General features: G+C 40.6%; 2 protein-coding genes across 3 annotated transcripts; both read left to right on the top strand.

Moving 5' to 3' along the window:
* The first annotated feature begins 1321 nt into the window (after positions 1-1321).
* thap12a (THAP domain containing 12a) lies at positions 1322-6754 on the top strand. The gene is made up of 5 exons (XM_074671423.1): positions 1322-1511; positions 2236-2353; positions 2530-2628; positions 3846-3882; positions 4008-6754. The coding sequence occupies exons 1-5, from the start codon at positions 1426-1428 to the stop codon at positions 5834-5836; spliced, it is 2169 nt and encodes a 722-aa protein (XP_074527524.1). The 5' UTR covers positions 1322-1425; the 3' UTR covers positions 5837-6754.
* A 2242-nt stretch (positions 6755-8996) lies between these two features.
* LOC141791410 (uncharacterized) lies at positions 8997-23957 on the top strand. Of its 2 annotated transcripts, XM_074671848.1 has the most exons (12): positions 8997-9081; positions 9192-9356; positions 11547-11667; positions 13708-13815; positions 13912-13948; positions 14553-16351; positions 16458-16488; positions 16727-18492; positions 18603-18651; positions 18754-20552; positions 20654-20690; positions 21823-23957. In XM_074671848.1, the coding sequence occupies exons 2-12, from the start codon at positions 9262-9264 to the stop codon at positions 23355-23357; spliced, it is 7377 nt and encodes a 2458-aa protein (XP_074527949.1). In that variant the 5' UTR covers positions 8997-9081; positions 9192-9261; the 3' UTR covers positions 23358-23957. The 2 variants fall into 2 exon arrangements, with proteins under 2 accessions (XP_074527949.1, XP_074527948.1); XM_074671847.1 differs by having other exon boundaries at positions 8997-9356.
* Positions 23958-25031: the final 1074 nt, after the last annotated feature.

The following is a 25031-nucleotide window of genomic DNA, read 5'->3' as shown; positions in this document are numbered from 1 at the left end:
AGTGTCGCGAGACTTGAGAATCAACCAATAGGGTGCGCCACACCTCAGAACGAGAGTTGCCGAACCACATTCCCATCACGAGTTTCCAACAGTTCATGCAGCTGCTGTTTGAATGTTTGAACCCAAATAGGATTCCTCTGGTACCGGTCAATGAACCGCCTTTGTACAAACTTTGAAAACAAACTTAAAGACCTCCAGTTTAGTAATCATCAATGTTAGTGTGACAAAGTTAACAAGATTAGGGATGTTTAATATAAATTCATGCCGTTTATGTGGAAGCCTTGGACATGTACCAAGGTTTTATTTCCTCAGTTTTTAAGTAAAAGCTTCTTTTAATTTCTGCAGTCTTAATATTTAAATCTTACTGTCTTAAACTCACAATTTTATCACAAGGTAACAGGATGCCATTAACACAATAACATAACTGTTATCTTAATACACTGAAATCACATTAATAATGAAAAAACTTTTATGAGAAAACCAACTTTATTTTCCCGATATAATGACGTATGTTAAGGTGAAATCTTGAAAACATACCAGACAATTTCAAGACTGTAGGATAAAAGAGTAAATAGAGTTCATTTGTACATTTGAACTTCAATGGGAAGAGGAGATAAATGGGTCATTTTCATGTCTGCACATAGACTGCACAGTTTATGGTTATGATGTAGTTTTTTGCAAGCACATTTAAGGCGAATTGTCTGGCAGTTCAGGATATAAAAACTTTGCACTGCAAATTGAATTTCACACACATCATCCATGTTGTTTATTTATTTATTTTTTTGGATTATTAAAATCGATGACTAACAGAAGACCATGTGTTGTTATGTTTGAAAATATGCCTGGGCATGTTTCGACCCTTAGGTTCAAACACACTGCTGAGGACTGTGGGGAGTTTTCGCACAGGATGAGGTCAGAGATGAGAAACACTTTGTTGAAGACAAAAGTTTTATTCATAGGCAAGGAAAAAATGTAAAAGCGTTAATATTTTATTGTATTTATTAGGGGAGGTTTCCATTACTTGTTTAAAAATGTAAGTTATTTTTCTTTTCAATTGGCGGAAAAGACTGTAATTCATTCATGACGTTATTTGAATGAACATTATTATTTGGCTTCAAAATAAAATTAAAGATAACAAACCAAAGCAAAACATGAAGCATTTTTAGTGATCCTAAGGAGCAATTTAACTTAGCTCTAGCACTGTAAAAATTCACACGCCTGGAAAACATTATTTGTAACTGCAAGACATTTTTTTCCAGTTCCACATACACTATTTCTTTTATTTTGAAATTAACCAGAAGTTGTATTGCTTATACGTTCTATGATTTCAAAGCGGTAGCTGCTAGCTTCGCAAATAGTTAAGGGGACTATAGTCGTAATATTTAACAACTAGAAGTTTCTTTTTATTTTAAAAACGACTTTACAATGCATAACCACTGTGCAATTCTGAACTGTTCGAGTGGTAAATCCGACCCTCAACCACTGTTCAGGTTCCCGCTCGATCCTGAAAGGTAACTACTGCTCATATCGATGCTAGCTCAAACCTGTAACTCTCAACAGGACAGTTAGTTCAAAGCTAAGCGTTTCTAGTACTAAAAAACCTAGCATAAACTAGCATTTTCTCACCATTTATGCAGAAGCAATCAATACTAATGTTTGTACCTTAGCTATTTCATGAAACCCATGAGCATAACACGAATACGTAGCATTGTAGTTCCCAACTTGCAGATTGTTTAGGTATTGACAGATTCACGTGCTTCTCTATTAGCCCAATAAAGCACTTCACTGAGTCATTTATTTATTGTGAAGACACAGTTTGACAAAGCCGTTCTAAATATACATATCTGCTCCAAAAATATGCAAGGAATACAGATGTTGTCATTTCTAGGCGGAAAAATCCAGTACATGTTTGTTTTTACAGCATGTACATTTTGGCAGAGAAGATGTGTTCAAGCTCATGCTACTGAAAAGAACATTGAGTCGAGGTGTGCCGGACATACTACATTTCTGTTTTTGTGCATGCTGAGTTCATGCGTTACAATGGGATTGTAGATGCTTACTTGTTGTTTCTTTGATCTTATGGCGGTTTATTGAGATTGGGATAATCTGCTGTGGGTGTGTTGTTGAACTTTTCATTTGTAACATCCAGCCCAAACTTAACCTGGAAGCCTGGATGTTTCAGGCTGAAACGTTTCAACAAGTGTTCACTATGGATGACTTGTTTCTTTCTTTAAGGTCTCAAAAGTGGGTCGAAAAGTGCCAAAGGGAAGATCTCACAGGCAAATCTCCGGACCAGTTGTACAGATACTACAGACTTTGTGGGAAACATTTTGAAGCATCTTTGATTGAGAAAGTGAGTTATGTTTTAGAATGCAAATGATTAACATCTCACTGAAAAGTCAAATATTGTTTTAGCTGTTATCAATTGATTTAGTATTATTGTGCTCAAAAATTTTCTAATATCTAAATGCAGGTTTAATAAATCTTTATTTTCGCTTCTAAAAGGTTTTTTATGATGTTTTTCCTCAGGATGCTGAGAGTGCTGTGTTGAAGGAAAATGCCATTCCATCAATTTTTGATGGACAAAGCCAACCCAAAAACGAACAGGGGAAGCGCACTAAAGTGACGGTGAGTTAGACACAGATTAACAACTTTTAGATGTATTGTTACAATTGTAAATGGGGAAGAATTTGATTTGAAACTGCTATTTTTCATTGTTTTGTTGATTAGTGGTAAACATTTACACAATGACCAACACTGAAATATCAGCCATTGAAATGATTTTCTATTTTTTTCTTTGTTTTTTTTTTCTGGGCTGTGGTTAGAAAAAGACATTCAAAGATTGATTTTAAAGTATATGGTTTCAAAATCTTATTAATTTTTTTTAAACAATTTTTTGTTTTTGTTTTCTTAATTGCTGCTGTGGCTCCTGAATTTCCCCTTGGGGATAAATATAGTATTTTCTATTCTATTCTATTCTATTCTATTCTATTCTATTCTATAACAGGGTGTCCGCGGGGTCTTAAAAAGTATTAAAAGTTGATAAATCAATTTTGGGAAAATTAAGGGCCTTAAAAAGTATTAAAAAGTCTTAATTGTGGCTTTATGAGGTATTAAGTTTCATAGGTATTCAAGCTTTGACCCAAAAAATATCCATGAATATTTATTTTCCTCCTTGCAACTGTCCCCTGATTGGAACGTTAAACATTCAGCGGATAAAGTTCTAAAATAGAATAGAAAAGAAAAGAAAAGAATAGAGTTACTTTATTGATCCCAAACTGGAAAAATGTTGTGTTAACAGGAGAAATCGATGGAGCCAGTAGAAAAATACAAAAATAAAAAAGAATAAAATAATAAATTATATATAAAGACTCTAGTTACAATAAAATACAGCAATAAGGATTGTGAGCGGTATAAACACCAGCTATATATTAATGTCATTTCTAGTTTCATAAAGAGAAATTAAATACAACATTAAAGCAAATCACGCTATCTCCAGCACATGTCCTAAACTTTAAAAATGATTAAATAATTTCTCATTTTCTTCAGCAAGTTGGTCTCAAATAACTGCTGTTTCTTGTTGTGGGAATGTCGATAAACCTGCCCTTAGTTTCATTTGTTCTTTCAAGCTTTATTCCTCCTTAGCTTACATCATTTCTGTAAAAAAGTAAACTACAACTGTTAAAAAGTGGATGCCAACAACAGCTGAAAGTTGTGATCATGATTGATTGAAATCATTGATGTATAACTAAATCATGTATCATGAAAATAACTTAAAGAATGCATTAGCAATTTGCCGCAGTTTATGTGTTATCCTGTTTTGATGTGACTTTTACATTTTTCAGACCAAAGAAGATGAAACAGTGGGCAGAGGAAGAAAAAGTGAGTAGAAGGATTATCAAAAAAATGCAGCATTAACTGGCAACAATAAAACCGATTCCTGCACATACTTTTTAAAGAGGTTATTTTGAAATCTGTCTTACAAATGTTTTTGTTTCCTTGTTTAGAAATGAAAAAGTCCCAGGCTGAGGCTGCTAAAGAAGATGTCCAGACGGTCCCAGAGGAGGATGAATACAAAGAGTATTTAAAGTCTTTGTTTGAAGCTCTTGTGCTGTTAGGAGAGCAGGGCATCCCTCCAACAGGGCCAGGTGATCGGAAACAGGAGGGTCCAAGCAACTTTCAGGCACTCTTAGAGTATCGCATGAACTGTGGAGATGAGACCTTGAAGAAGAGAAATGAAGAGAATAAAGAGTGCTGCTCCTCAGATCAACTCAATCAGCTGGTCCAGGTGTGTGAGAAGTACATTCACAGTAAGCTGGCGGAGATCGTGAAACTAAACGGCTTCTTCTCGTTACTCACCGATGATGTGGTGCAGATCTCAGGGGAGTGGTTCCTCCCCGTCTACCTGCGATACGTGGACCAGTCTAACTGTCAGAAAGAGAAGTTTGCAGGATTCCTGCCTTTCGAAGGAGATGGAGATGCACTAGCAGAGAAACTGCTCTCTGAATTGACCGACAAATGGGGCATAGACATGGCGCAGTGTCGAGGGCAAGCCCATTCCTGCTCAGGGTCACATTTTAGTAAGATAAAAACCTTTTCTGCAAAACTGCTAGAGAAACATCCGATGGCTTTGCTCTCTCTGAGATCTACTCGCACTTTAAATGTGACCCTGGCAAATAGTATGGCTCTGTCGGGGGTTCAGCTTGTCATGTCCACCTTGAAGAGGATTGACTCTTTCTTCAGTCAGTCCTCTCTGCTGCAGTTGGAGCTGGAGCACGCTATTTCCATTTTCAACTCAGACAAAGAGCAGAGAGCCAATGAGCTGAAAGAGATGTGTAAAACCAACTGGACCAAGCGAAATGATGCGTTTGAGGTGGCTGCAGAAATCCTTGAGCCGTTGCTTCTCTGTGTCGACAGCGTGCACGACAACGAGGACATGAGATGGAGTGATCAAGTCACACAAGACGCCTTAGAGATTTCTAAAGCGCTAACAGATTTTGAGTTCATCATGGCGTTAGTGGTGCTGAAAAACATTCTGACTCTGACCCGAGCTTTTGGGAACAATGTGCAAGGGAAAGCGATTGAAGCACATTTTGCTTCAACCAGTTCCACAGCTGTCCTCCACTCCCTCAAAGAAGTGTCAGATAACATCGATGTGTATCACGAGTTTTGGCACGATGAGGCGGTCAACCTAGCTGCTGCGATGGAGATCCCTGTCAAGATCCCTCGCTTGTATTTGAGGAAGCATCAGTTGGAGGCTGGATCCATTCCTTCAGAGAGTTACTACAAGGAGCACCTCTCTGTTCCTGTGGTGAACCACGTCATCACAGAGCTGAATGAACTCTTCAGCGAGGACCATCTGAAGGCTCTGAGGTGTCTGTCTCTGGTTCCTGCTGTCATAGAGCAGCACAAATCTACAGAGCCTGAGGAAGAGTGTGTGCAGGCGTTTAAGAATGACATCCCTAATGCAGGATCCCTCTCTGCAGAGCTGCACTGCTGGTGGGTGAAGTGGAGCAAAAAGGGGAAAGGTGAAACTGTGCCTGCCAGTCTCTGTGAAGCCCTCCAGCTGGCCGACGTGAAGTTCTTCCCGAACATGCTCGCAATAATGAGACTGATCGGCGTCCTGCCTACTGTGGCTCTGGAGGACGATGATGATAAGGCATATAAACGCTTCCAGATGTACGTGGAGAACACACCTGAGAGGCTCAAATCGAAGAGTCTTGCTCTCTTGAACATGAACTACGATGTTGGTTTTGATCTGGATACAATGGTTGAGCTCTACACAAAGATGTACCCAAACAAAGAGGAGGTGTCGAAGGTGATTGTGATGGAGTAGTGTTTACACAAATTGCCAAACCCTAATGTCACCAACTCCGCCTGACAATTCAGGACAAATTTGTGTCACTGAATTTGAACATCGCGTAAGGTGGAAGTTGATCAGAAAGAGAAATGAGTGGGATCTACAGTAAGGGTGAACTCATGCTACATTGATTTAGATTCAGGAAGTTCATGGACGGACTGAACCTCAACAGAAAGAAAAACCGTTCAGAGGAATAACAAAAGACAGAAGCTCTCTACCATTTTTATATTAGTTTGTGAAAAAACGACACAATTGTAATTGCCATAACAGTTTACTTCTCATGCATGAAAAAGTTGTGACTCAGTTTCTACCACCTGCTTTAATCCAAGTTAGTCCAGCATCACTCTTGTCTCATTTTTTATACTAATTATTGAATTTAAATAAGATATTGGGCTGAAAAGAGTCAGTCACTGGATAAAGAACACCAGACAGATTTTTTTTTTTTTTTTTTTGTAAACAGTGCTTGTCATTCATGCTGTTTCATGTCATCTTTTGGAGCCTTGCCCTTGACTCACCACAGTGGATGAGTCCAGATTTCAGCTGAGCCTGTTCATTCCCTCACACAGTTGCTGATGCAGCATGTAAATAGTTTTTGTTATAAGAGTTTCAGTTAGTTTCTGTGTAAGCATTGTTGTAGTGTTTTTCTCTGAAGTGTTTCTACTGACATAAAATAACTGTATAAAGAAGAAAAGTCCCTTAGTTCTACCCACTGATATTCCCTTAGAGCAGGTTACTTTGGGTCATATTTCAACTTGAGAGTTTTTATTTGCGTTTTTCCTGAATTGTCTTATTTTTATTAAATAAAAACTAAAATGCTCACATGTATATTACTGTTGTCTTTTAGACTGACTGGAAATGTGTGCAAATGATTTGTTTTGTTTTGTTTTTTTATTCTGACCAAAACACATTTTTATTCTTGCTCTGGGGTTATTCTAGCTTCCATTGGTTTCAAAGGTAATTCAGTAGTAAAATATGCCTGATTTACTGATATGTATAAGTCTTATGTTCTGTTTGACATCTTTTAGGTAAATGAGATTCAGACATGGGTTGAATTCATCAAGGTTTGGCCTGTGAAAAATAAACAAACATCTGCTTCTAACTTTCCTATACTCTGTGTGTTAGGTATAATAGGAGTGATTTTTTTTTCCTCAACATCTTACTCCACAAATTTTTTTAAAATTGAGTTTCCTCTGTGTAGTTTGGATTACCTGCAGTGTTTAATCTGACATGATCAGAGGTTAAATCTGTGCCTTGACTCTGCAACAGTTTTACAAACAACTTCTGCCGTGACACAAGTTCTACTCAGTTTACTTGCAATCAAGTTCAAAGCACTGTTTGTATATTGTTCCGCAACGACTCCAATATTTTCAAGTTTATAACCTGTAATTGGAAAAAAAAATAGACTCACCTTTTACTTTGTGTGAGAGGGTCGCTGTAGACTTGTTGACATGTATGCAGTGCTGCTGTGTTTAGTAATAAAATCTTAACATATTAATGAAGCCCTATCGAAATTTTCGTACAGTTTAGTGGATTTTGAGCAACAGTTCAGCTCATGCACAGAAAATATTTTTATTTCCTTTGTCCACAGATTCCCAGTTCTTACAGAGCTGTAAACTTATCTTCTAAGGATTTTTCAGTGATCTTTTTTATTATATCATTTTTAGTCACACTTGGAGCTGCACGGTGGTGCCCCTAACCGTTTCCGCTGCTGTCTCACAGCAAGATGGTCACCAGTTCAAACCCTGGTTTGGGCAAGGTGGACTTTTCTGTGTGGAGTTTGCATGTTCTCCTGTGCATGTGTGGGTTCCTTCCAGGTACTCTGGCTTCCTCCCACAGTCCAAAAAACATGCTCATCAGGTTTAAGACAGCTGGGAAAGGCTCCAGCCACCTGCGACACCCAGCAGGATCAACTGTAGAAAATTAATGAAATATAGTCACCATTGCATTTCTTTGTTTGTTTGATTGTTTATGTATTTCCTTGAAGGTTGGGAAGCTACAGAGTCCTAAATGTAGTATTAAATCAAACTAATAAGTGATAGAGTTGATGCAGTTCTAACTTTAGATTTTCACTATAGCACCATCATGTGGACAACTGGCTCACTAGGCCACTGAAGAATTTTGATACCATTTTATGTTGAAGATCTCCATGTACATAGTTTGGTTTAATTTTGTGCAAGGACAAGCCGACATCCTGATAAGAGCGATACAGAAAAAATAAGATTGGAAATTAAAAAACGAGAGAAAAGATAAGTTACAGTTAACTTCAACGATGTTTTTCTTGCTTGAATACAACAATATGCACTACTGGTGCATTCTGATGACCCTGTCTGATAATAAATAAAAGTGGTAGCAAAAAGAGTCGTTCACCATGTTTTATATTAGTTTTTTTTTTTTTTTTAGTTTTTTTTTTTTTCATGCCGTTTTTGTTTTTGAATATGTTGTCACACAAAATGCCCCCTTTGTACTTCAGGTTCCAGTTCAGTACTCATTGTTCTTTTCTGCCAAGACACATGTTTACATATTTAGGCTCAATGCTCAGACAAAAGAGGAACTGCTAGATGTCTTTTAGGATATTGCATCAGACAGATTTGAAAGGGTTATTCGAAGTAGTGCATACGAACGAGATGTATTAAATCTGGTTTACGAAGTGTGAAAAGGAGGAAGCTGAATTTAAAACAGAGAATATTGAACCACAACAAGAGGAGATCTGTAGTTCAAAATGAGAGGGAATTAGTAGAGCTGGTATTTCAACAAATCTCAACGAACTAAATGAGCTATTTATGAGCATAAATGAAAAGTGCATATCACGACAAATATCCTGCTTAATGGCATTTCGTTGGGGGACTTGCCTTTTCAAAGAAGTCTGTTTGTGAGTTAAAAGAAAGAAGGATGGTGTATATGTATGGTACTGATCTGCATTTTGATAATGGGGCTAAAACATCGCTTATCAGGCTGAAGCTTCAGTGAGAAAATGAATTGCACTCTTTGTGCATTTCGACCATAAACGTTATTTTTTGGCAACTGCTGCTTTGTTCAAGGTTTTAATGCGAGATGTGAATTATCTTGACGTTGAAACTCTTTGGTTAGGCCTGATGGTGCCACTACGCCTTCTGCTGGTGAACATTTTGTACTACACGGTTCAGTTCCTGGTTGATGGGATAACACGCTTTCGGCGAGTCTTGGCTCAGCACGGAACATCAACTTTTGAAAGCATGGGAATAGTAAGTTTTTAGTTTGCATAAAGGACTGTAAGAAGTGACATTAACACTGAAACAAGAGTGCGTCGGTTGCAGCTTCTGCCCGAGGCATGACTCTGTAGACTCTCCTGCAGGTTTGCTCTTAGTAGGCTTGCTAGGCTAGCCGAGTTGCTAGCTAGCCAGCTAGCTTCATTGCAGTTCAAAATGACTGACTGCTGCGCTGCAGAGAACTGTGACTACCAGCGAGGAGATCCAACAAACTCCACTCCACTTTTCAGCTTTCCTTTGGATCCGGAGCGGTAAGACCTTTGTTCACTTCATTGAGAAAATGGTGAAAAACATAGCCAGTCAGCATGCAAAATGAATGTGTTAGCTTCCCACTGTTAGCACTGACGTTGGCTTAGCATCATGTTGGCTAACAGTGACACAACTGTGGAAAATGGCGCAGACTAACGTTACTCTGTGAAGAAAAGTCCGTGTGAAATATGACCCACTCTTTCATTCAAAGCCAGAGAATCACTCTATTGTGTGATTTGAAATAATGACTTTATCTAACGTTTATTATAAATTAAATTACTTATATTAAACAACGCTAAAAACTTTTTTTGTTGCCGTATTTTTTTTATCACTATCGGTACAAGACACCTACCGTTTCGATAGAGTGGAAACGTAAAGCTGACCGCTTGAAAAAGTAAACACCTGTGTTTTTGTTGTTGTCCCAGTTCTGCGGGTTTTTTTTAAATTAAATATCAGAATTATTCATTATTCCAACAAATTTTGAATTTTACATTTTATTCTGTAATTTTTTCACCAGAATAATGTTAATAAATTTAACAGATGAATAAAATGCAACAATATGGCAACATTATTCGGTGCCCTTCAAACCAAAACGCGCTAAAGATAATCAAACCCTTAACAGAACCCCTCAAAACATCTTACTTTTGATTTACTGTGTTATTATTACATAGTAATGATAACTAAGTGAATTGTGTTGGGCATGGCAGCAGTCAGTTATTCCTCTACAGCACACAGTTGCCATGGAAATAGTTCTAGACATACTGGGTGAAGTAGCTGGGTCACATCAACTTGCAAAAAGAAGTCTGGCTAATTTAGTGAGGTTTGTCCAGGTGGTAAAATTTAAGAGAAGAGTCTAAAGGCAGGTTAAACAGAAAACAACCTTGAGACAGCCATGGAGAAATCAAAAAATTAGACAAGTTACCTGAGTTTCATTTAATTTGATGCAGCATGGACTGTATTTAGAGAACAATACATGGCACTGACTGACTGTTGCATGGGAATTCTCAGTCAAGTGTGGTGCTGATTTATCATATCTGTTCCTCTGGTCTCACTTCTCCATGTTATTTTTTTTTTAGTTTTATGTAAGAAATTACAGCACAGCAAACTAATTTTGTGCTGGACTATCAAATGTGGTAAGAGAGAAGCATTTTTGTGCCAATAATATGATATCCTGATCATCATTGGTGCATTTCTATAATTTAAAAGGTAACCATGTAAGACATCTTGAAAAGTTCAATACATGTCTATTCTTATTTTATTAATTGGAGAAACTCTTGTGAGTTGAGGGTCTGCCTATCCAATCTTCATGTTTCTCTCTTCATTCATTCCCTGGCACATGTCTTTGAAATTTAACTTTGTGGATGATAAAGGAGTTTGTTGAAATTATACAAGTTATGAACTTAAACTGCAATATTCAAGTCAAATATAAAACCTAACTTTGATAAAAGGACATTACTTATTCAACTTTACCATAACACACATAGATGTTTATTTTAAACAATCATTAAAAAATACAAAATTAAACAAAAAACCCTAACATTTTCTCCTCTGGGATGTTGGGGGTCAAGTTTACCTACAAGAGTTTTATTTGTTGTCATGCAGCATAGCCGGTGTCATAACTGTAGTTGAATGGCAGCAGCACTTCAGGTGACTGAATCTAATCCCTGCATCTCAGTTCAGTAAACACAACTGAGATATTTGAGTGGAGGGGAACACTTAAAAATGAAATATACTCATCCATCCCCGCAATACCTTTGAGTTTGTTGTTACTGGTCATTTTTAAAATGTCACTGACCAATATTGCATGAAGACAAAAAAATCTCATTTGCTTCTGGTTAAAAGAAAAGAAGACTTCAAGAAAGTCAGCTGACTTTTAACTGAAATTAAACTTAAATGTAAGTTGGTAGAAAAAGGGTTAACTTTCTTTTTAACAAAATTATTGCAAAAGCAAGCTTGTATTTAATTTGTGGTGAGCCAAAACAAAATTGCATCAGTAGATGTGCAGCAGACACAAGCTCTTGTTAAACATCCCTTTTAAACGGTGGAACAGTTTCACAACCCTTATAGAGCTCATATCTGTTTGCCAGATAGTAATCTGATACAAGCACATTCAGTATCTCTGATTAAATGGTTCAGCTTTGTTAAAGTGATGTGGATGTCAATTAATTCCTCTCTGCGCGTTTACTTTCCAGATGCAAACAATGGCTGGAAAACTGTCGTCGTCAGGATTTGGCGACAGAACCACCTGAACATTTGCATCAACAGTACAGACTTTGTGCAAAGCACTTTGAGCCTTCTGTGATCTCGCAAGAGGTAAGACACAAACCTCAAGCTCATTTGCTTCTGATTTCAGATAAGAAGAGTAGTCAGTCTGCAAACACTCTACCCGTTATACTATAGGTTATGACAAGGGATGTATATTGTAAGCATTAGCCATAATCAATCTTTAAGAAATGCCACCAAACAGTAAGTGAAAATAATTTAGCTTTTCCTCAAACAAAAAAAAACCCAAATGTGTTGTTTTACATAAATTACATACTTTGTACAGCAACATAATGCATATAACCGACAGTATTGTGTGGCTGTTGGACACAAAGAGGCAAACAAATTGTTTAACTCAGAGATTATCAATGTACAGAAGAGTAGACTTATTAAATCTATCTCTGTGTTCATACAGTCACACAGAGCATTTCTTCAACAGGACGGCTGAAGAGAAAAACATTTTAGACTCACAGCATGTCCACATGGTAGGGTGTCAGTGAGGACTGCAACTGGGTCACAACCAGTCTGACAGTAGTACACACTCTCAGGAGACACGGATGTTGCTGGTTTGCAGAGATACTGGTGTGCCAACCTTTCCAGTCTGAATTTTCTGCATTTATTTTTCATCAGTCTGCCAGCTTTGTATCTTAAGGTTGAGTAATGTCCCATAAAAAGGGGTCATGCTGATGTTGTTTGTAGCAACTGTTCTGTATTGCTCCCCCCAAAATAAAAGCCATCACAGGGACTAAGGCCAATGCTGCAGCCTCCTGCTGAATGTTTGTGCTGGATATTACACCAATTTGTTAACATTGAATCCAGTCAGATAACTGGATGAAATAGTAGGCGACAAGTTGTTAAAATCTATTTGACAGAAAATCAAGAAAGAAAAAAAAGCCTTTTCATGCAGATTTTTTCCAGGGTCAATTAGCTAATTAATTAATACTCACTCAAGGCTTTGGGTATCACAGTTATGATTCTTGATCAAATTGAGATTTTATTTTGGAAAGAAATTCTGCAGTACGACTGCTGATGCTCTCAGTAGTTTTTTTTCTCCATCACTCTAATTTACACATCAGACAGAAAAATAGAGACTGCACTACGTGGATGACAGCTAACCTGCAGGAAATGCACTCATTGTGAGACTCAGTGATCTAACAGTCTCATCGTAAAAGCACAAATACATGACTAAAACATGCTTTAAACAGGACACTGGTTTCACATGCATACATTTATTCACGTTTATCCTCAGTGCAGCTCACCCTGTCAGGGTACCAGTCTCCTGTCACAACCCAATGACTATACATTATTACTTGTGTATGCAATCAAACCAAACCTTAGCTCAACCTGCAGCCTCAGAAAATCAGAGCTTAAGTAATTCCAAGCTGACACAGGGTCAGCAAAGACCAAGCATTCAGAGTCACTGGTTTGAACCATAGACTGTATAATTAATGGACGTAATCTCCCAGACGTCACCTGTCTGTTTCTGAAAAGGATTTTTGAAGCATATCGGCTACTGCAGCCATATTGGAACTGACACAGGCTTTGAGTCTCCACATGGGGCTGTGCCTCTGATTGGGCGAACTCACAATCTTAACATCCTCTAAATTGCAGAGTTAGAAAAAATACACCCCCCACAATGTGTGCCGATAGTGAAATTAGCAATTCAGACAGGAGAAGTTTTTGTTCCAGGCTGTAAATAGGCATTTCTGCTATGAAAATACATTTTTTTCTTTTTATGTGTGTGTGTATGTGACCTTCTGTACATTCGAAGCCAGCCTCAAGTGGACACTCGAGGAACAGCAGATTTTAGTTCCTCCGCATTGTCTCATTTTTAGACCAGAGGTTGTTGTTTGGTTTGCAAAAATAATATTTTAAAATCTTTCAAAAAACGACACAGATATTTTATTTACTTATTTATTTATTCAAAATTGGTTTGTAAAGTTTTGGTATTTAAACTACATCTTAATGATAAGAGTTTTTTTTTTTAAATCTAAGTTTGTTTCCTATTTTTAAAGAAATATCTCGTCACGCATTGAAGCAAGGAATAAATGTCTGATCCTCTGCCTTTGCTTTTCTTCGGATCTATTTCAGAGCAACTCCAGTTGTGTGTTGAAGGACGATGCTGTACCAACAATATTTGACTTTACAGCGCCTGTGAATAACCAGCCAGCCGTCAACAGGAAACGAGCCCATGATCCTGTGAGTGTCCATTTCAAAGTTACCATACTGCATTTTTTAATGAGACCGAAAAACATTTTAAAAGTTGACCTGTAATTCTTCTTTCCTTCAAACCAGTCGGAAGAGGATGCTTCTTCTGTGAAGAAAACAAAAGGTACAGTCACATTTTATCCTGAAACAGTTTTTTTTTTTCATTCGCTTGCAAACACAGGTTGATAATGAGAAACTCTTTATTGACCCTGCTTTATCAACTGTGTGAGTGCCAATGAATTAATCTCTTACCAGGATGTTCTCAAGAGGTCTTAATTTAAGCTTGTCCAGCCAGTGATTATATTAAAAAACCAGCGCAACACATTAAGGGATGAAACAAAATCTGAGGTTGAAGAGACAGGATACATTTTTAGATATCTGCACTTTAGTCTGTTTACATGTAGCATTGGTATGAATACAAGGACTGTCATCATGCTGCTGGTCTCTGTTGCTTCATCTGTCATCATTCTGTAAACATTGTGACTTCCATCGTGGGCTTTGATTATCTGTCTTTACTTCCTCGACTTATCTCCTGTCCCTCACTTGACATTCTCTGTCTTAATAGTGCATATTTGAAAGAAGCTAATCTGAAAAAAAAAAAAAATTCTGAGCTTTAGCCACCATTCTGTTGTATCAGTGCTATAAATGTTAATCCCCTCATTTGATTCGATTTTTTTTTCTTAAGGATCTGTATTATAATTTTTTTCTTTTGCTTTTCTTTTACTTAGAAAACAGAGAAACAACAAAAGTGACCGAAGAGACGTTGGAGTCTGGAGAGAACAGTGCAACACCCCAACTGCTGACAGAAAACCAAACCCCAGAGGATGTAGCCCCTTCCAAAGCAAAAGAGACTCTGAAAGTCTATTTCAAGGAAATCCTGGCATTGACTGGATTCAGCATCAATGGTGCAAACATAGGTGCTGATGAGCCAATAGGAGGCGCCAGAGGTCAGCAGACTCTCAATCGAATATGTGTGGAGAAAGTTGACAAGAAAGAAATCCTGCAGTTTGGTGAAGACCTCATGCGCGAGGAGATCAAGAACAGCCTCAGATTGGCCCGATTCTTCTCCATTCTGCTTCAGGATGCGACAAACATTGAGGGAAAGGAGCAGATTCCAGTTTTTGTCAGGTCTGTCACAGTCGATGGGTTCCCACAGAAGCATCTCATCGGGTTTTTACCATGCGACCTGGATGCAGAGAATCTGTTTTACATGCTGCTTTCAGAGCTCAGAAACAAGTGGGGGCTGAGGATGGAGCACTGCAGAGGACTGACGTATGTAGTGACAGGCAGCATGTGTCAGAAGATGAGAGACCTCACCTGTAGGATCCTACAAGAGTTTCCTCAAGTCGTCCTGTCACCAAGTGACCCATATGCTTTCAACATCTGGATTATCCGCTGCATGCCCGTGCCCTCCATTCAGAAGGTTGCTGACACTGTGGAGGAAGTGGCCTCGTTACTCAGGAGAACACCAGAGCTGTACAAAAGGTTGGAGGGAAACATCCAGATGACGTACGGGCACATTAAAGGGGAGGTAGAGAGGATAAAGACAGCTCTTAGTGAGACCTGGGAATACGGCACTGATGCTTTTCAGACTATGTTAGATATCCTGGAGCCATTCCTGAACTGCATCAATGAGATGATTTCAAAGGTAGACGAGGACACTGCTGAACAGATGGCCAAGCTCAAGCCAATTTTGAAGAATTTCAATTTCATCATCACCCTTGTTGTTCTGAAGAACACCCTCTGCTGTGTGAGCATACTCAACTCAAGTCTCAGGGGAATAATTAGCATCAGCAGTACCTTGCAGTACACAATCTCCAATGCCTTAAAGCTGGTAAGCAAATACCAACAGGAGCTCGCAATATTCAACAGGAAATGGTTTTCAGATGCAGTGGGCAGAGCTAAGAAGCTGGGGGTGGAGGTCACCAAACCAGAGATAGAGCAGGGAAACACAGCGGAAACCCCCCTGGAGGATCTGTACAGAGAGACTCTGGGCCGGCCCATCCTTCAGTATCTGGTCTCAGAGGTAAAGCGAGTGTTCAGCACAGAGATGGTTAGGATTCTTAGATGGCTCTCACTTGTGCCATCCTACATGGCAGACCACAACTTTAGCATACGCAGGGACAAAGTGGCAGACGCCAACTTAAACAACCTTGCAAGGCCCGACACGTTCTACGAGGAGCTTGGCTGTTGGGAGGTGAAGTGGAGGCATGCGAGCAAGCGAAGGATCCTACCCACTACGGTGTTTGCCACGCTGAAAATCCCCGACATTGGGTTTTATCCAAACGTGCAGAGCTTGCTGAGGGTGTTGGGCACTGTACCCTGTGTCAACGCAGAGGCAGATGTGTATGGCCAGTATCACATGGTGCTGGAACGGTGCCATGCTTACCTGAGAGCCACACCAGATGACCAAAGACAGTGCAGGATGGCGTACGTCTACGTGAACCAGGACGTCCACTTTAACGTTGAGCAAATGGTTGATGCATATGTGGAGAAACATCCAGACATCCTGCAGCTGCTGCAGACGGTGAGTGGAGTTTCAACAACAGACTTCTATTTAAGTGTCATTTTCCTCCTCTGTTATAACTCAGACACTTTGCCTGAAATTACATCATATTTTGCATGTGTTACAGGATGATGACACAAAGGAAAAGCCTTCCCAAGGTGAGGGGACTTTCGGATTATAAATCACCATTTCAGAAAAGTACAGGATGGATTGGCTACAAACATTTTATGTCAAATGAATGAGAACATCACAATTTATGGAGCTGTGCACCCAAAAGCACTTTGAACAAAATGATAATCAGTCCAGAAATGTAAAAGCTGGGGCGGCTCTACTGCTTCCCACACTGTCATCTCTTAATGTAGTTTTAATTTTCCCTGTTCCCTCCTCTCATTTCAGGGGCATCCCATGGGAACCACGCTGAAAAGGACACAGAGGAGGAATTACATCTCATAAACCTGGAGATGGATGCTGAAAGGCTTGTGGAGATGAAATGTGCCGAGACAGACAGAGAAGCTCTTAAATCTGCTCTGCAGGCTGCCGTGGTGGCTGCGTACAGCAGTCAGAGCAGACATCATGTGGACACATCCACTCAGGACACAGAAGTCGAGTACGTGACCAAGTCTGAAATGAATGAAGTTCTCACTGTGTGTGAAAATGCTGTCAGAGAGGGAATCCTGTCAGAAGTGGGGACCTCATTCTTTTCCTTGTTCATCGACTGTGTGGTGAAGTTTCGAGGAGAAGATTATCTGCCTCTTTTCCTCAAGTTTGTGGACAGTTTTGATGTCATGCGACTGGAATTGATGGGATTCCTCGATGCAGCTCTTGATTGCGAAACCATGACCCAGCGTCTCCATGAAATAGTCACAATTGAGTGGGGCCTGGATCTGAATAATTGTCGTGGTCAGGCATACCTTGGCTCAGGTGATGTTTCCTACAAGCTGAAAGCTTTTGCTTGTAAAGTCCAGGAGAAGTATCCTCTTGCCATAAGCACACACTGCTCTTCATACTCTTTCAACACATGGTGGTCAAAGTCCATCCCCGTGCCTGCTGTGAAGAGAGCCCTGGATACATTTGAGGATGTCTTAATGTTTTTTGGCAGCAGCACTGCTCTACAAAAACAACTAGACCATGTAATAGACTTTGGCCTGAGAGAGAGCTATGAAAAAGTCCAAGAGTTACAGGGGAAGTTCTGCACGCTTTGGCAGGAAAAGCATGATTCTTATGAGGTGTTTGTGCAGATGCTTGAGCCACTTGTTGAGTGTTTGGAGAAAATCAAAAGCAACCCTCAGAGATGGAAAGCCTTTGTGTCTGAAAAAGCTGGAGCTCTCCTCCAGAAGGTGATGGAGTTTGACTTCATCATTGCGATGGTGATACTCAAGAATGCATCCTCTTTCACCAGAGAATTGAGTGCCGGTCTTCAAAAGGACCACCTCAGTGCTGCATCCCAACTCTGCCAAATCAGCGGCATCGTGGCCACCCTGAACCGAGTGAAGACCAACATGAAAGTCTTTCACCAGAACTGGTTTGATGAGGCTTGTGCGATGGCACAGAGTCTGAGAGTGCAGATTGAAGTGCCTGAAAATGCAATGCCTCGAGACGGCATGATCAAGCCAGTGGGTTTTTACAAAGACGCGCTTAGTGTGCCCCTTGTAGATAACCTGATCAGTGCCGTGAAGGATCACTTCTCAGAGGACCACAAAGAAGCACTGAACTTCCTCTCTCTTGTCCCCTGCTCCGTCACAGTGAGTTACATGTTTGAGAGCTTGAAGTCAAAGCCGCCTCTATACAGCAGGGATCTCCCTGATGCTGACAACTTTTTCACTGAGCTCTGCTGCTGGAGAGTGACATGGAAGACCAAAGTTGCATCTGTGACCATCCCCAGCTCTATATTCCACACACTGCGTCTGCCACTCATGCAGTACTTTGGGAACATCAACGTACTTCTGAGGATCATGTCTGTGCTGCCCAGCACAGCTCTTGAGGACTGTGGTGTCGTAATGCGTCACAAGAAGTTTCAGGAGTACCTGAGAACTACTAACTCTGAAGACAGGTCCCCGTGTTTAGCTATGCTTCAAGTGGGCACGGACTTCAGCAGAGACTTGGACCACATGGTGAGCCAGTGTCTGAAGGTCACTCCACAAGCCTTGGAAGGGATCTGCCTGGTATGTATTTGTATTCTTTAACAAAAATAAATTTAGAGTTAAATATTATGTTGATCCTTTTAGTCACAATATTGTCTGACTACTTTTCATCTACGTAAATATTTCTACAGGACAAAGAATCAAAGAGTTTAAACAAGAACTCTGAAAATAACATGGAAGGTATGAATGTTCAAAAATTGTTCTTGGTGACATTAATTTTGATTATTTTCCCCATTGTTGATTTGTTTTAAATAACCTCTTTTTTATTGCTGATATTTTTAGTGGATTGTATCAAAGAAGACTATGAAGAGCCCATCATTCAGCAATCTCCACACAAGACCGAAGTCCAAGACATTAAACCAGCAGATGAAAACGGGCATGTTGGAGACAATCGTCGCAGCCTAGCCACTGTGTTCAGACTGGCAGCAGTCTTGGGGAAAAAGAAGAGCAGCCTCCTCGACCTCTCAGGAGAGGACAAAGATCTCTTCAACCAGGAGCTGAGCATGTGCCACTGGTTTGAAAAGGAGAGCAAATGCTCACCGTGTCTGGGTGATGATGAAGTGCTGAACCTCCTCATAAATGGAATCAGAGATGTCATCCTAAGGGAAATTCAAGAGTCGCCATTCTTCTCCCTCATCACTGACAAACCGGTCCGAATCGGAGACAAAACACACCTGCCTGTTTTTGTCCGGTATGTCGGAGAATCTGCTCCCAAAGTAGAGCTTATGGGTTTCTTACCGTTCAGTGAAAACTGTCACATTGATACACAAGCAAGACACCTTGCCAAGATACTCACCGACGACTGGGGCTTACCGATGTCTCAGTGCCGTGGCCAAGCATTCATGCACTTAGGCTCTGGTTATCAAAGCCTGAAGAAAATGTCCCTGGATTTCCTCAAGAACTACCCTCTCTCTGTGGTTACGCCCAGTGAGTCTTGCGGTCTTGCCCATTGGCTGTCAGGAAGCGTGCCTTGCCCCTCAGTAGCAAAGATGTTGGATATTACAGAAGACCTGCTGCTATTCTTTGATGAGTCTCCTTGTCTTGAGGGGCAGCTCACTCAGGCTGTCGACGGGCTTTTGAATATGCCAAGAGAGGCCCTGGAGGAAATACCAGAAACATGTTGCTCAAGGTGGAAAAAGAGAGAGGACTTCTTTGATGTACTTGCAGACACGTTAGAGGGAATCCTCAGCTGCCTGGATGCTGTGAGCTCAAGTGCTACGGGTGTCAAGTCCATGCATGCACAGGTCCTCTCCTCTGCTCTGAGGAACATGGATTTTATCGTCACCCTTGTGATTTTAAAGAACGCTTGTGCTCCCCTTCGTAACTGTAGCACTGTCTTCCGCTGTGGAAACCCTGCTGATATCCTCTGTGAAGTGGAAAAAATCCCCTCCATCATAGAGGCGCTCAAGAAAATGTTAGAAAACGTTAGCACGGTCCACTCCACTTGGTTTGAGCAGGCGTTCCAGCTGGCAACCAGGGTGGCTCCTGAGCAGGTGTGCTTCTCAGAGGAAGCCAGCAGCTATGAATCCCCAGAGATCTACTACAGGGAGAATCTGAGCGTCCCTCTCCTCAAAAGTCTCATTGATGAAATGAAGTACAGCTTCTCAGAAGGCCACTTGAAGGCGCTCTCAGTCCTGTCGTTGCTGCCCTCCTGTAACCCTCAACCAATGTTGACAGAGTCCTCAGACAAGCCTTTCAGCCTCTACCTTACAGACGTCCCTGATCCTGAAGCAGCTGAGCAGGAAATCAACGCCTGGGCTTCTGTTTGGAGAGAGAAGTACCAGGATGTTGCTCCTCCATCATCTATCGCTGAAACACTCGTTCATCCTGAGTCAAAGAACCACCCCACTGTCTCCTTGCTGCTCAGGCTAGTGGCGGTCCTGCCGAGTGTCAGTATGGAGTGTGACCTGATGAAGACCACTTTGAATTCCTTGAGGGATCTTTTGAAAAATACTGTATGCAAAGGCAGCAGAACAGATCAAGTGATGCTCCTCTCCCACTGCACAACACTGCAAAGACTGCCAGAGATCATTGAACACTGTATGGCTGTCGATCCAGAGAGCTGCCCCTGCCTTTCCCAGGTACCAACTTCATAAACATTGCATTGTCCTACCATCACATTGTACAAGAAAACTGTGTCACTGCATTTGGTCTCCCACCTAATCAATATTATCTTTCCTAGGTGACAGAAACTTTACAAAGACTCAGGTTGATCAGAGGTAAGTGCCTTCAGAGTCCTTTAGTAAAGCATTCACTGACCCAAAAATAGTTAAGTCAATGACTCTCGTAGGACGGACTGTACTGATGTGTAATACCTCATTTAACATATGCATTCTCGCCAATACAAGTAGCCTTTATTACAAGTGAAATGAAGCTTCAGAAGTTTTCACACATAAAGCACATCCTGAAATTTTCTCTAAACTTTGTGGTAGCTGAATTTTTTACCCAGCTTCATCCTAGCCCCTTCCAAAATTTTAGTCAAGGTGAACTAATGTTTGAACCCACACTGCAAAAAAATAAAATCCAGGTAAACTATAGGTAGATGTATTGAAAGACAAAGATGATACCCAATTATTTGTAAAGAGCAGGGCTTAACATTAACTTTTTTGCTCACTGGCGACTGTGGCCAATGGATTCCCAGAGTTACTAGCCACTCAGCATTTTGACTGGCCACAATTTTGTTGTTGGATAGTTGTGTTTAACATGATTAAAACAGATGATGACATGATATCCAGTAAATGTTATGCTAGGATTTCCTTTAAGTCATTTTTACATTCTTATTGTACCTCACAAGGGAATTTTATAAAACAATTTCAGAGTATGTGTGACAAAAGGGGCTTAATATTTTAAGTCAAGTCCCAGTTGGTTTCAACTGAAAAATTTAAATGCCAATCGAAATAAAAGACTTCAATCCATTCTTGGGCTTGAGTCCCTGCACCTCAGCTTACGGCCTCCAAGCTTGGCTGTAGTTATGAGGTTTGTCCGCTCCACCATGGGGAAACTGTGGGTAAAATTCGGGAATGTGGATATTTCTAACTTGTCAAAATAGGACTACAAAAAACTGTTTGCCATTTGGTTTGCAGACCCATTAATTGACACCTTTTCACCAATCCACACATGCAACTCTGGTTTTTAACCGTGAGCCATTTATTCAATACAACCAGCATAGGAACAGAGACACCACAGAGAATCATCTGGCAAAACAAAAGTAGACTTAGGCTCTTTACAATTGGAGAATGTTGCCTGGGACTTAAATGGGAAATCTGACAAAACAAGTTACCAACCATTATTATGTCTGTATGTTGTTATGTCTGTGAGATTTTATGAAACATTCTCTACTCTGTGATTCAGGAGGTGGTAAAGAAGAGCCAGTAGCGCCAACAGTGTCCCAGGCCTCCAGTTTAAAGGAGAATTCGGCAGATGGCCAGGGGAAATTGGCTGCTGATGAAGTGATCCCAGAGGCCCCTCAAGGACCAAGAACAGCCATGTCTTTCTATGAGCCACAACTACGAGAAGAAATCCTCAAAGAACTCTGGGACTCTCAGTTCTTCACAGTGATAACAGAGCAAGCTGTTGATATTGAAGGGGAGCTCTATATCCCGTTGTGCATCAGGTACCTGAACAAAGAGGACGTCCAGTGTGAGGAAACATTAGCTTTTATACCTTTTGGTGAAGACCCACTTGTTCTTGCAGATGCCATCGAGGTGGCTCTGTCTCAGAAGTGGGGGCTGAATATGGAGTTCTGCAGGGGACAGGCGTTGTTGAGTGTTGGTGAAGTAGGAGCTCAGATGAGGGCTGTTAGTTTAGCCGTAGCTCAGAAATACCCACAGGCTGTAAGAACTCTGAGCTCTGCTCTGTCTCTGAACATATGGCTGGCTCGATCCTCTCCTGCTCAGGAAGCAGCAGACGGAGCAGTTCTCATTGGTAAAATACTACACTGGCTCACAGAGGATGCTGAACGCCAGAGCAAACTGGAAGACATGATCATTCACATGTTCCAGCACGATGAAGGTAGGGGCAATGAGCTGAGGGACAAACTGATCAAAAACTGGGAAAAGAGTCATGACATGCATGAGGTGATGGTAGAGATTTTAGAGGCTGTCATGCTTTGTTTGGGCGAGCTCAAAGGGGAGGGAAGCACTTCAAACCAGCAGCAAGCGTCACACTTCTTTGATGCGATCAGAAACTTTGAGTTTATCCTCTCCACAGTGGTGCTGAAGAACACCCTTGGTGTGACTAAAAAGCTCAGCCAGTCTCTCCAGGGCAAACCCTTGGACATGCTCATGGCTGTGAATAATTTGCCTGATCTCAAAGCATCTCTTGGTAAACTCTTAAGCGATATTGACACCCATCACAAGGCGTGGTTTGAGGAAGCCACAGCGCTAGCTTCTAGACTTCATGTGACGATGTTGCATCCAGTGCTTCTAGAGCCATTGAGTGAGTTTTACAAAGAATCAATATGCACGAAAATTGTTCAGCACTCTATAGCAGAAATCGACGACCTCTTCTCAGATAGGGTTTTGGATACCTTGAGGTGTCTGGAGATTGTGCCTTACGCAATGTCCAAAGTAGAAACCAGCATCCTTAGTGGTCTTGTGTTCCGCTTGTACAAAGACGACTTGCCAGATCAGACATCTCTTCACTCTGAGATGAAGTCATGGAAGGAGAAATGGCTGGATCCCCTGGCAGGTTACCTTCCCTCGACTGTGCTCGATACCCTCAAGACGTCACAGATCAGAAGTTTTAGTAACATTGAGACTCTCCTCAGACTTCAGGTCATTTTGCCATTTTCACGGAGAGAAAGCAACTTCAGGCAGGGGAACAGAAGCTTACAGGAGTTTCTACAGCAGGAAAAACGGTCCCTCACTGAGCTACACCCTCTGTAGGAGGTGCAGGTCTTCCGACATGGCTTTTAGGTTTGAGAAATTAATTTGAGATGTCATGGCCTCCATACTTAAGAGCTAATGTTTCTCGATCCTTATTGAGGTCCCAAGCTCTTACTTAATCTGTGTGTACATTATTGATCTAAATACTTTGAGATTTTCTTTTTTTTTTATCCTGCAAACCAAGCCCTTTGTTATATTTTCTGTTTTGTTCTTAGTTTGTACAGCTGTACTGCCCAATGGGACCAATGTCTTGGCAAAAAAAAGCAATGCTCCACTGACGGTTCTCAATGCTTGTGTGCCTTGATGCAAAACCAATAATTCACCCCATGTATCATGATAACACAGAAGATGACAAATGTCCCATTGGCGTTGACTGACCTCTGTTTCACCATCATGAGTTTATTACTATAATCATAAAAATTGCACCCTTACCTTTTTCCTGGGCACAAATTGACATTATTAGTTCCATCATGTCTCTTGATGATTTCCCATGTTTCCTGTCTCTTTGCAGGAATGAATTTGCTGTAAACGTATCTTTGAAAGAATGTTTCCTTGATAGGAAAAACCTTCATATATATTTGTCAAAAAAGAAATAAAATGCTCCAAAAAGATGCTTTGCTTTCAGGTTTCTTTTTATATTGTCAAAGGTGGTTTAACGCTTGGCTTTCATGGGTGCTGCGTCTGCCGGACACCACAAGATGGCGCCACAAGGCCGTACAATATCTTGAGAGGAAATGAGAGACTCTTTAGAGTGGCAGACTGAAAAGATTGACATAGTAAGCTTAACTTTGGGAATTCAGATATCACTGACCTTGACTGGCTTTGACTGACTATCAGAGACTATATTTCACATGTGATATCTGGATAGAAACTAGAGATGGTTACTGCAAAATAAGGTTGGCATCCTGGAAAAACAGCTTTCCAAATGTGGCCCATTTAATGCCGACTAGAAGTGATGTACCAACATCGAACTCATCACTGTCTCATTCATATCAAACATGAATCAGACGTCCAACAAACATTAAACTGTGTTGTCCTATAAAACTTTGTGACTTGGCACTTTGAGATCCCTGAGTTAATGATTACTGACTGAAAATACACTTTTCACCCTCGGGGCCATGCTTTATAAAAATGTCTTTCATAATGCACCTACCGGTCAACAAGGATGTGGGTTTAGACAGGGTTACAGAGGTCATATAATCTGAGTTATCTCTAGAAACCTGGTAAATATTTATTTTGCAATTATGTGTGTGCGCAGAGTGTAAGGTCTTAGCAATGCTGGGTATGTGACAGAGATGCAAATCATCACTTTCAGGCTCCATTGTTTCCATTGTGGTGTTGGTTAATCAGTAATTTTGAAGAACAAGTGCAGTCTGTGGGTCTGCTGTCAGGTTGGTCTGCCTTTCCTGTCAATTATTTGCAACAATACTGACAATACGCCAGGTCTGTAGAAGTTACTTTTAAGTTGAAGTTGAAGACATTATCCAAGCGTGACTCAAACTTTATCGACATGGTGATAGATGGTGTTAGTTTCGGGAGGAAGAGGACTCACTGCTGCTTTTAAAATCCAGCTTTACTGAAACATCGTGTCGACATGAAGCCACCTTATCTCAAACACACACAGCCCCTCTGATTGTACTTTTTAAAGAGACAGGTCCTCTTCCTGTGAGCTGT

This window comes from Halichoeres trimaculatus, unplaced genomic scaffold (genome assembly GCF_033239565.1).
Source record: "Halichoeres trimaculatus isolate MK-OKI-2021-1 unplaced genomic scaffold, fHalTri1.1 fHalTri1_scaffold_6, whole genome shotgun sequence".
Taxonomy (NCBI): Eukaryota; Metazoa; Chordata; class Actinopteri; order Labriformes; family Labridae; genus Halichoeres; species Halichoeres trimaculatus.
The sequence above is the reverse complement of the archived record's forward strand: the minus strand, read 5'-3'. Positions and strand labels throughout refer to the sequence as shown.

What these genes read in the sequence shown, in the direction of transcription:
- LOC141791410 (XM_074671848.1), top strand. Translation starts at nt 9,262, where the DNA reads ATGACTGACTGCTGCGCTGCAGAGAACTGTGACTACCAGCGAGGAGAT. An exon ending in GGAAACGAGCCCATGATCCT is followed by an intron (nt 13,816 to 13,911) that starts GTGAGTGTCCAT and finishes CCTTCAAACCAG; the next exon opens with TCGGAAGAGGATGCTTCTTC. An exon ending in GCTGCCCCTGCCTTTCCCAG is followed by an intron (nt 20,553 to 20,653) that starts GTACCAACTTCA and finishes TATCTTTCCTAG; the next exon opens with GTGACAGAAACTTTACAAAG.
- thap12a (XM_074671423.1), top strand. Translation starts at nt 1,426, where the DNA reads ATGCATAACCACTGTGCAATTCTGAACTGTTCGAGTGGTAAATCCGAC. An exon ending in AAGCATCTTTGATTGAGAAA is followed by an intron (nt 2,354 to 2,529) that starts GTGAGTTATGTT and finishes GTTTTTCCTCAG; the next exon opens with GATGCTGAGAGTGCTGTGTT. An exon ending in GGAAGCGCACTAAAGTGACG is followed by an intron (nt 2,629 to 3,845) that starts GTGAGTTAGACA and finishes TACATTTTTCAG; the next exon opens with ACCAAAGAAGATGAAACAGT.